The sequence below is a fragment of the Lepus europaeus genome, chromosome 8, assembly GCF_033115175.1.
Source record: "Lepus europaeus isolate LE1 chromosome 8, mLepTim1.pri, whole genome shotgun sequence".
In the NCBI taxonomy this organism is placed as follows: Eukaryota; Metazoa; Chordata; class Mammalia; order Lagomorpha; family Leporidae; genus Lepus; species Lepus europaeus.
This window is the reverse complement of record NC_084834.1, coordinates 3,803,351-3,815,879: the sequence shown is the minus strand read 5'-3', so window position 1 is coordinate 3,815,879 and position 12,529 is coordinate 3,803,351. Positions and strand designations below refer to the sequence as shown.

General features: G+C 36.4%; 1 protein-coding gene across 1 annotated transcript in view; it reads left to right on the top strand.

Moving 5' to 3' along the window:
- The window catches only part of FSTL5 (follistatin like 5), an 873,635-nt gene that overhangs the window by 803,436 nt on the left and 57,670 nt on the right, over positions 1-12,529 (top strand). The window contains exon 15 of the mRNA XM_062198990.1: positions 4,005-4,129. Within this exon, the coding sequence (XP_062054974.1) occupies positions 4,005-4,129 (125 nt within the window). The remainder of the gene's footprint in view (positions 1-4,004; positions 4,130-12,529) is intronic.

Below are 12,529 nucleotides of genomic sequence, written 5' to 3'. Positions count from 1 at the left end.
TAGTAGCATGATTCCCAATGAAAGAGACAAAAAAGAAGTTGTTACTCAAGTACTTTTTTGATTGGAAAAATCACAGGTCAGATTTATGAAAGGCTGTATGTCTAGGCAAAAAGAATATCATAGGATGACAACATTGATGCTTTTAGAGGAAACAAGTCATAATTCATCTGTCTTGGTGAGTTTGCCATTGCCGTAATAGACGGCCTGAAATGGTGATTTATAGGGAACAGAGGTTTACCTTGGCCGGCAGTACTGGAATCTGGGAAGTCCAAGGTCATGGAGGCAGCTTATGTGAGGGTCTCCATGCTGCATATTTGCAGGTAGCAGGCATCACACAACAATATGGATCAAGCATGTCAGAGAGCTCTCACTGTTACAACTAATATGCTCTCCAAATCCGTTAATCCACTCATGAGGGCAGCTCTGAAACCTCCCCCTCCTCACACCACAGCGTTGAGACTCACACATGGACTTTTAGGGGACACATTCAACCAATCACAGTTATTAATACAAGGAGAAGAGATGTCATGTATTTCATAGATACATCTTTAATATAACCCTATTTCTCTCCCTTCATCAATTTTCTTCGTTCTTTCCTTTATTTTTTTCTTTAATTTTTGTCAAAATGTACTTTTAATTTACTTTATAATTACAGCCTTAACACATCACTAACTTTAATGTTCAACAAGTAAAAAGTGGAAAGACCACAGTTCCACAGGAATACAGACGAGCTGTAAACAATAACCAAATCATAAGATGTCTTTCATTCTTACATATTAGGATTTTTTTGTATTCCATGTTAACTACCACACATCAGAAAAAAACATACATTTGTGCTTTTGGAACATATGGTATTTGTCCTTTTAGGTGTAATTGTCTCCAGTTTCATCCATTTTGTTGCAAAAGACAGGATTTAACTCTTTTTATGGCTGAGTTGTATTCCATCCTGTAATTGCAGCACAATTTTATCCAGTCCTCAGCTGATAGACGTCTGGGTTGATCCGGTATCTTAGCTTCTGTGAATCCAGCTGCCATAAACGTGGGGAGGATAACAGCTCTTTCACATGTTGGTTTCATTTCCTTTGGGTAAATTCCCAGGAACTGGCTAATTTTTAATGAGGCAATCTGTGTAATTTTGTGCTGTGTCCAGCATGGCTGGGTGTTAGGTTAACCAGAAAGAGGAACGGTGTTGCATAGATTAAGGAAGCAGACTCAGATTAAAGATTTAAATGTGGGGAAACCGCGGGACACTCTGTCCACTGCCAAGGTGGAGGCAGAAGCAGAGACCCAGACATCTGGCCACTCCAAGTACTTATTATCAGCAGAGACATGATTGGTTGATCATAAAAAATGTACAGTTTCCTGCAAACAGGAATTTATGATGAAGGGGTTTAAGCACAGTGAAACAGGGAACAGTGGGGAGTTTCGGTGTTTACAGGAAGGACTTTGTCTGCTTGGAAGCTGGGATTAAGAGAACAATCCCAGTGTTGATGAGTCGTGAGGGAGAATAACTGTTAATGGGGGCGAACCTGGCACTTGCTGTTTCCCAGGCCCCGCAGCATCTCCTTAGCCGTCTCAGCATCATGTCAAGTGACCTTTGCCACTGACACAGCTCAGCCTTTGCCGTCAGGCTAAGCATGCCTGCAGCAGGATTCATGCACGCCGTGGGCTCCAAAACCTAGGCCTCTAACAGAACCAGCCACGTGCTGGTCCCAGCAATTTCGCTTCTGCTTCAGTTGTTTATTTCAGAATATCACGGGCAGAAAAAAATATATCAATTTTAATCATGATACTTTGGCACAGTCCACAAATTTTTGGAGTAACTAGTTGGAAAGGAAATAGGAATGGAATTGAAAGAAATGTTTTGTACTAGACAATTGTTTTCTGCTAGCATTCAAATTGCCTTGTTATAGTACTACTGTCTTGAATATGCATCTCCTTACAAGACAGTAAATCATTAGCCTCTGGCCATTTTGCAGTAAAGTAGCTTGGGTAGAATATTTTTATTTTCAATTATTTGCCACCAACAAAATGTTAATGTTTCTGAGGTATTTTCATTATTACGATGTATATTCATAAATGGCAGATCATTTGAAATGAAATATTTAGATATAATATTGATGGCATAATTTATATTTTCTAGAAATAAGTGTCACTTGAGCCATCTAAAACATAAAATGTAATTTCAGTTATATGTTGTTGCAAATCGGCCTCCCCAAAACTTTGTTTTAAACAAAGCTAAAAAATCATTTATGCTTCACAATTCTGTGACTTGGCTTTTGGGAAATTCTGCCAGTGTGATGTAAGAGTGATCATGTGACACCAATGATCTGGTAAGAGCTGGAGGGTCTTTATGACCTTATCCCCATGTCTGTGACCTGCTAGTGTTGCTCAGCTGAGTATCTGCTTTTTTTAAGGTTTTTATTTAATGAATACAAATTTTCATATGTACAGCTTGTAGGGGTATAGTGCCCCCCCCCCCCGATTCCTGCCCGCCTTCCCACCTGCACTCCAATTCCACTTCCCCACTCCATCTCCCATTTTCCATTAAGGTTCATTTATAATTGACTTGCTATACAGAAGACCAATGTAGAGATTTCAACTATTTGCACCCACACAGACACACAAAATATAAAGTACAGTTTGAAGACAAGTTTTACTGGTAATTCTCATAATACAGCTCATTAAGGACAGCTGGGTATCTCTCCTGAGCATGTGGCTGCTTGCAACAAGCATTATCAGCCTGATTGGTTCAGGCTGCAGGAAAGTGGAAGCAGCAAGATTAGTTAAGGTTGAAGCTCCAAATAAAGCAGTAGCATTGCTTACCTAAATTCAAGAGAACAGAGTGTAAACAGCATTATCCAACCAGAGCCCACTGGAAAAGAGACATGAATGAAGCAAAATCTATAATTTCTAGGGCACTTAAGACATTAAGGATCATTTTCTGTTTTGTTTTTTAACTGTAATGTAAATTATTCTGTAGTGACTATTATAAGTTTATTTTCAATGAACATGGAAATTCCCAGTGGAAATCAATGAAAGTACATAAATTTGAATGAAGAAAAAAATACCATTTTGGAGAAAATAATCCCTAATAGTGAAAATGCTATTTACTTCTGTCCTAAAGACCAAAGGAAAATACTTAATTTGTGAGGTGTATTAATATTCAACATAGAAAGCCAGTCAAAAGTTTAGGAGGTGAATTTTGTAGCCAAATGGGCAAAGTATTTAAAAGGGGAAAAATTGAAAGCAGTAAAGAAAGACTTCTAAAAGGTTAACATCGAACAATGGTTCTGTGACAGGGACAATGAAAAGAAACATGGGGTATAAGAAAGAGCTGATAGAATATTGTATAGAATTGGGTTCGAGAAATAAAAGAGTTCCAATGCAGTGATCTTTTCTTTAGTGAACTATAAAGGCTTGAAACCAATTAGGGTTGAAAAGAGAAACTCCTTTGATTAAAACTTGCTTAAAGAAATCATTTTGAATGTGGAGGAGGAAAAATTTTAAGGTGTGATTTTATATGCTCTAAAATTTTGTAAAGTAATATAATTCATTCGATTTACTTTGTAGTTTCCAGATTCATTTTGCCAGTTTTATTCTACAGAGGGAAATGTTTCCTAAGATTTCATTTATATCATGTATATGGTTGCTTTTATTTTTCTCATGATGGCCAAATTATCCTTTAATAATGCCAAAATTATCACTTGAATAATAATATGCAATTTGAGGATATGCATACCAATTTGTTATTATTTTAAGCAGGAATTGTTCAAGGCAAATATTTTTCCTTTTTACTTATTTATAGAAACTGAAGTTTCCATACTGAAAATTAGCAAAGCAATTACAGTGTTGCAGTTTGCTTAATATTATAGTACTTTGGAGAGAGACAATAGAGTGCATGCAAACAACTGTCATGAAGTGACTTTTTTCATCTCTGAATACAAGTGAAACTCATTAAGTGAATGCAATACTGAACCCTAATTAGGTTGTGTCATATTTAGGTAATAACCCAGGCCAGTGGGAATATTCCTCACCACACCATCCACACCCAGCCAGTGGGAAAGCAGTTCGACAGAGTTGATGATTTTTTCATTCCCACCACGACACTCATTATCACACATATGAGGTAAGTGTAAGTTAAGCCATCAGCTTTTTATGATTTTGGTATAATTTTAATTGTAAAATCATTAAAATATTAATTGTAGAAGATAAACATGTGTCATTGTACATGATTCAGCTTTGTCACATTTGCTTGATGAGCCTTAATTTACCAACAGTAGTGATTAATTTCCATCATATTTTTAATGCCTGTAGAGAAGTGAATCTATAAAGCCGTAATTGCATTTTTATTAATTCATGGATTAGTAATTTTTCCAGTTGTTATTAAGATATTTACTAGTTTCTTGGAAAATGCTTGGCATTTCTTGAAAAAGGAATTTGAAAGAGTATTACGTCTCAAATGGAGGGAATGTTCATTTGAACTTGGCATGAACATGAAAGGAACACCATCATTTAATTTTAATATATTTTACTACACTCGTATCATTTTTGCTTATACTGAAATACATATAAAATTGTACTAGGAAGTATGGTCAGTTGAAATGAAGTCTGTGCTTGTTTGATTAGACATGTTACTGTTTTCCATCTCTCAGTGTATTTACAAGAAGTAGAAATGTAATGTTAACTTCTAGTGATACTCTCTGAAATCTTTATAGAAATAGTTTCTTAAAATGAGAATTTCGAGGTTTCAAGATGATGGAATAGTGACAACGTGGTCTGAATTGGGTTAAGCAAAATTAATGTAAAAAAAGTGGAGAAGGTACACTCTCAGGGTAGGGCTGCAGGGGAGGCTGCAGGGGGAGGTCCTGAAGGAGTAGTAGAGACTACCTGGACCCATGTGGAAGTTGCAGACATTGAGCGAGGAACAGAAAACAACAAATAACCCAGCATCTTGGATCCAGGGGGAAAAGCACCTACCACGGCAAACCAGGTGAGAGCAGACTGCATGGGCCTGTTGAGCTGTAGGGAGAGCTTGGTAAACTACACTGTTTCAATGTCGGGTTGGTGGGGGAAGCGGTGCATCTCTCTTCTCTCTCTCTCTCTTTCCCCTTCTACCCACTGTGGCAGCACAGCAGCGACCTGCAGCCAGCGGTGGGAGAGCTGGCCCATTTTTGGAAGTAGGCAGGTGATGGCTGCCCCACTTTTTGTGTGCATACCCACATACTACTGGGGTTGCCCTCCACCCAGTCAACAGGGCAACCATAGCAGTTCAGGAGCAATTGGCAGGGATGGTCTCCACACTGCCAGCTGCACCCACCAGCAATAGATGTGGAGAGGAAGCCATCCCCATGGAAGGGAAGGTCTGCCTGCAGAACTCTCCTATGCACCCAGCACAACATGAAGCCAACTGGGCTGTGGCTGCTGGGTGTAGAGTGCGCCTGTGACCCAGAGGTCTTTTTAGAGAGAAAACCTGCATTCCACACAGAATTTAAATCTGATTGGAAAGACCAGACTTGATCCAATGGGCTGAAACACACACGGACAATGGCTCTGCAAACACCTGTCTTCCTAAGGACAGGATGGGCTAGAGGGGTGAGTGGCCACACTTGCACTCTGTGACTCCAGAGCCCTGGGTGCTGAGACTGAGAAAACACTGAGATTTTATGAGAGGAGTCAGGGTGTGGCTGGGTTCTAGGCAATCACAGAGTGCTGCTGTGCACTCTCAGACTTCCCTGGTTGCCTAGAACAGTTCATAGCAGAGGGAACTGTGCTCACAAGAAAGACTGCACAGATCACATATGCGGTTCATATGGCAGTGCAGATGAGACTAACAAAATGGGGACTAACACCTGGACATTCCTCAGCTTGGAAGACAACAAGTGGTCTCACCAACAGAAGTGACTATTCTTCTCCTTCCAGTGACCAGAGGAGAGCTAGCATGCCCAACTAGGGTGTTACCCTGGATAGCTACCCCATTCTGGAACACAGACCAGAGAACCCTGGCCAATCACCATGCACCTCTTGGTATTCACTGAAAGTGCAGACATACCACTAAGCCACAGAGACATATGTCAAAGATAAATGCCATCAGAGGAAAAAATAAAAATAAAAAAAAACAGTATACAAATGCCTAGAAATAAATCAAAAATTCAACAAACAAGAATAAGGAAAGCATATGACCCCCCCAAAGGAAAACAACAACATTTCAATATTAGAATGTGAAAATGAAGATATTGAAAAAAATGACATAAATGGAATTCAAAAAATTAATCATAGAATTTCTTAAAAGCAATCAGAAGAAAATTTATGAACTAAAGAAAATCTATACAATATGAAAAATTTCTCCCAAGAAATTGAAATTTTAAAGAGAAATCAAGATGAAATATTAGAAATGAAGAATTCAATAGATCAAATAAAAAATGCAGTGGAAAGTCTAGACAACAGAGTTAGTGAGGCAGAAGAAAGAATATCTGGGCTAGAAGACAAATCTCTGGAAATATTACAGTCAGACCAAAAAAAAAAAAAAAAGAAGAAGAAGAAATTAAAAAACTAAAAAGACAGTGTTGAAGCTCTATGGGATACTATGAAAAGACCCAACATACAGGTATTAAGAGTATCTGAACGTGTGGAAAGAGAGAAAGGACTAGAAGAACTATTTAGTGAAATAATTACTGAAAACTTCCCAATTTGGGAAAGAAAGCATTGTCCATGTACAGGAAACACATAGAACTCCTAGTAGACATAACCAGAAAAGAGCTTCACCACGACATATTGTAGTCAAACTTTCCACAGTAAAGCATAAAGCAAAGATTCTAAAATGTGCATGATAGAAATGCCAGATTGCTTTCAGAGGATCTCCAATTAGACTCATAGCTGACTTCCCATCAGAAATGCTGTAAGATGGAAGACAATGGCAAGATACAGTCCAAATCTTAAGAGAAAAAAAACAACCTTGAATGCTATACACTGCAAATATGTCATTTATGAGTGAAGATGAAAAAAAGACCTTCCGTAACAAAAGGAAATTGAAAGAATTTGTCACCATTCATACAGCCATGCAAAAAACGCTAAAGGATGGGCTACACACAGAATGAAAGCATCATCATCATGAAAGAATGCAAGACAGAAAATCCCACAGTACAAGCACAAAAAAAAAAAAAATCCAAAGTAAATGGCAGGAACACTCATGAAAAAATGGCAGGGACAAGTGGTTACTTTTCAATAGTTACCTTTATTGTAAATGGCCTCAATTCTCCAGTTAAAAGATACAGACTGGCTGAATGGATTAAAAAACAAGACCTATATATTTGCTACCTACAAAAAACATACCTCATCAACAAAGATACACATAGACTGAAAGTGAAAGGATGGAAAAAAAATTCCATGTTAGCTGAAAGAAAGAAAGCACAGATATAGCCACCTAATATCAGACAAAATGGACATTAACAAAAAAATACTGTTTAAAAGATACAGAGAAAGACAATATGTAATGATTAGGGGATTCATACAACAAGAAGACGTAACTATAATACATATATATGCACCCAATTACAGGATGCTAGCCTATTTAAAAGAAATGTTAACAGATCTGGCGTGGGCACTTCAGTACAGTAGGTTAATCCTCTGCCTGCAGCACTGGCATCCCACATGGTGCTGGTTCTAGTCCCAGCTGCTCCTCTTCCAATCCGGCTTTCTACTGTGACCTGGGAAAGCAGTAGAAGATACCCCAAGTGCTTGGGCCCCTGAACCCACATGGGAGACCGGGAAGAAACTTCTGGCTCCTGGCTTCAGATCGGCGCAGCTCCAGCGGTTAGTGAAGAAACAACAGAGCTAATTGACACTATAGACCAGATGGACCTAACTGATTTCTAAGGAACTTTTCACCCCACAGTTGCAGAAAACACATTCTTCTCAGCAATGCCTAGAACGTTCTCTAGAATAGACTATATGCTGGCAATAAAGCAAGTCTCAGAAAATTAAAAAAAAAAATCATAATAATAGCCTGCAACTTCTCTGCTCATGAGGGATTGAAGTTTGAAACCAACAACTCAAGAATCTGAAGAACATATGAAAACACATGGAGACTGAATGATATGCACCTAAATGAACAGTGGGTTATTGAAAAAAAAATCAACAGAAATCAGAAAATTCTGGAAATGAGTGAAGACAATACATCATATCAAGACTTATGGGATACAGCAAAAGCTGAGTTAAGAGAGAATTTTATAGCAATGGTGCCTGCATCAATAAATTGCAAAGTCACCAAGTAAATGAGCTGTGAATGCATCTCAAAGACCAAGAAATATAACAACAAACCAAACCACAAATCAGTAGGAAGAAAGTAATAACTAAAATTAAGGCAGAAATAAACAAAATTGAAACAAAAAAACACAAAAGGTTAATGAAATGAAGAGCTGTTTTTTGAAAAAAATAAACGAAATTGATACACCATTGGCCTCACCAAAAAAAAAGAGGGCAAAGACCCGAATCAATAAAATCCGAGATGAAAAAGGAAATGTAACAGATACCACAAAAGTAAGAAGAATCATCAGGAATCACTACAAAGAGCTGTATGCCAACAAATTGGGAAACCTAGAAGAAATGGATAGTTTCTTGGACACATGCAACCTACATAAATTCAGTAATGAAGTCACAGAAGAGATAAACAGACCAACAACCAAAATGGAGATTCAATCAGTAATAACTACCCTTCCAACAAAGAAAAGCCCAGGTCCCAGTGTAGTCCCTGCTGAATTCTACCTGACATGTAAAGAAGAACTAATTCAAATTATTCTCGAGCTATTCAAAACTATAGAAAGGGGGGGAATCCTTCCAGTCTCCTTCTATGAAGCCTGTATCGCCTCAATTTCTAAGCCAGAAAGAGATCTGACAGAGAAAGAGAACTATAGACAATATCCCTGATGAACATAGATGTAGAAATCCTCTACAAAATACTATCCAATCTAATCCAATGACACATCAGAAATATCATTCACCCAGACCAAGTGTGATTTATCCCTGGTATGCAGGAATGTTTCAACATCCAAAAATCAATAAGCATGATAAACCACATTAACAAACTGAAGACCAAAAACCATATGATTATTTCAATAGATGCAAAGAAAGCATTTGACAAAAATCAACACCCTTTCATGATAAAAACGTTAAGCAAATTGGATATAGAAGGAACATTCCTCAACATAATCAAATCTATTTACAACCAACTTACAGCCATCATCTTACTGAATGGGGGAAAAAGTGAAGGCAATACCTTTAAAATACAGAATTAGACTAGGATGCCCATTCTCACCATTGCTATTCAATATAGTCATGGAAATTTTAGCCAGAGCCATCAGGCAAAAAAAGAAATGAAAGGTTTACAAATACAGAGGGAAGAAGCCAAACTATCCTTTTTTGCTGAGGACATGATTCTATACATAGGAAACTCAAAAGACTCCATGAGGAGACTATTAGACCTCATAAAAGAGCTTGGTAAAGTAGCAGGATACAAAATCAACACAAAAATCAATAGCTTTTATATACACAGACAATGTCTTAGCTGAAAATGAACTTCTAAGATCAATCCCATTCACAATAGCTACAAAAAATTAAATTCCTGGAATAAATTTGACCAAGGAAGTCAAGGATCTCTATCTGAAAATTATAAAACACTAGAAAAGAAATAGAAGAAGTCATTAAAAAGTTCAAAATGCTTCCATGTTCACGGATTGGAAAAATCAACATCATCAAAATGTCCATTATAGATTCAGTGCAATCCCAATTTCAGATCTTGAATTATCCATGCTAAAATTCATATAGAAACAAAGACCCTGAATAGCTAAAGCAATCTTAATAAAATAAAAGCTGGAGGTATCACAATACTGGACCTCAAGACAAACTACAGGGCAGTAATAATTTAAACAGCCTGGTACTGGCACAAAAAAAATTGTGTAGACCAATGTAGCAGAATAGAAACTCTAGAAATTAATCCACTTTTCTACAAGTGTCTTAGCTTTGACAAAGGAGTAAAAACCGACCCCTGGAGCCTAGATAGTTTCTTCAATGAACAGTGTTGGGAAAATTAGATCTCCACATGGAAAAATATGAAACAAGAACCCTACCTTTTGCCTTACACAAAAATCCACTAAAAATGGATTAGAGACCTAAATCTACAACATGATACCATCAAATTACTAGAGAACATTGGGGAAACTCTGCAAGACTTTGACATAGGGAAAGACTTCTTGGAAAAGACCCCAGAAGCACAGGTACTCAAAGCCAAAATTAACAAGCAGGATAACATCAAACTGAGAAGCTTCTACACTGCAAAAGAAACACTCAACAAAGTTAAGAGGCAACCACAGAATGAGAGAAAATATTTGGAAACTATGCAACTGATAAAGGATTGACCTCCAGATTTTATAAAAAGCTCAAGAAACTCAACAGCTATAAAATAAATATCCTAGTCAAGAAATGTAAAAAGGACCTGAACAGACATTTTTCAAGAGAGGAAATTCAAATGGCCAATAGACACATGAAAAAATGCTCAGAATCACTAGCCATCAGGGAAATGCAAATTAAAACCACAGTGAGGTTTCACCTCACTCTTGTTAGAATGGCTGTCATACAGAAATCAGCAAACAGCAAATGCTACCGAGGATGTGGGGAGAATGTACCCTAATCCACTGTTGGTGGGAATGTAAGCCAGCACATCCACTATGGAAGACAGTATGGAGATACTCAGAAATCTGAATATATACTATCATATAACCCAGCCATCCCACTCCTGGGAATTTATCCAAAGGAAACGAAATCAGTAAATGAAAGTGTGATCTGTACCCCTATATTTTTTTTCAGCTTTATTTACAAAGGCTAAGATATAGAATCGACCTAGATGTCCATCAGTTGAAGACTGGATAAAGAAATTATGATATATATATATATATATACACACTATGGAATACTACACAGTGGTAAAATAAATGCTGTCATTTGCAATTAAATGGATGCAACTGGAAACCATGACACTTAGTGAAATAGGCCAGTCACAAAAGGACAAATACTAAATGGTATCTCTTATCTGTGGTAACTAATGAAGTTCTTAAAAGGTAATTTATAGGAGTGAAACTGACACCTTGAGATACTATGATTTTGAACAGCCCTTGCCTTGACTGCTGAGGAACAATGTTTTTTTTGTTTGTTTGTTTTTGTTCTCTTTTTCTTTTTCTTCTTACTATTCATTGAACTATCTACATACATAGTGTAGGGTTAATCATATGAGTATAAAATCAACTGAAAATTGATCTCTGTAAAAAAAATAAAATTGGGACAGGAAGAGGAAGACAGGTGGGAATATAGTAGGGAGGAAGGGAGTGAGGAATCACAGTTTCCCAAATTTGTATATATTACATGCATGAAGTCGTATTCCTTAAACTAAATTTAAAAATGAGGAGAATTTAAGTGTACCATCATTTGTTAACATGTATATTGGTAATCTGTCGAAACAATTTAAAAATATTTGTTTGGCAATGTTTAAAATGAATCTGAACCAAAGAAATATTTTATCCTTTTTTCCCAAATGAATTCTGATGTGTGGAATCTGCTCTAATATGTTTTATGTGCCATTATTTGGTTTTTCTATGTTTGATTTCCTTCCATTCCATATAAAATAATATCATCTAAAATATGAAGTTGTAAAAATCTTTAAAGTGTACAAAATTCAACTTTTCAAAAGTAAAATGTATAATTAATAAATCAGAATTTTTACTCACAGCCAAAGATGGAACAAAATATTCCTTGTATGGTCAATGTGTTTTTAGATAGTTCAATGTTTATGTCTATTAATTATTTTCCCAATGTGCATATATGCTCATAAGTAGCTATAAAAATTCATAACATACTATTGTAATTATTATATGGAAAATAAGTAGTAGTTATTAAAACTACACAATATTTGAAAGCATTTACAACAAGGTCATAATTTTTAAATTATTGGTGTTGGATCTTATAACCAATGAACATTGATTTATTTTCAAGTTCTTGATAAATTATTAGTAACCAATAATTAAATATATAACACTTGCCTTTATTTATGCTACTCATGTATTTCCAATCAATATTTAATGTACAATTATCAACTTGATTTATTCAAAAATATACTTTCATATAATTTCTTTGGGCAAAATATATCATCTATCATTCATATCCTTACTAATGTGTAATTTGGTGTTGTTTTCCTCTGATAACATGTACATTATGTCATTATGTGAAAATAACTTTGATAAAAAGTAGTGTTGCTTTCCATCTCTCCATGAACTGGCAGAAAGTTAAAGAATGATACTGACTTTTAGTGATACTACTCCAAAGCTTAATAGAAATGGTTTAAATGCTTGAAAAGGAGAGTTGAGAGTCTAGTTCTTGGCTGTGTGCAGTATGTGCTACATATAATTCTGTGTTCATGTGTATAATTGACACATCACCAAAACATGGCCATTCTCTAGGCTGTAAATGACTACATCACAACTGG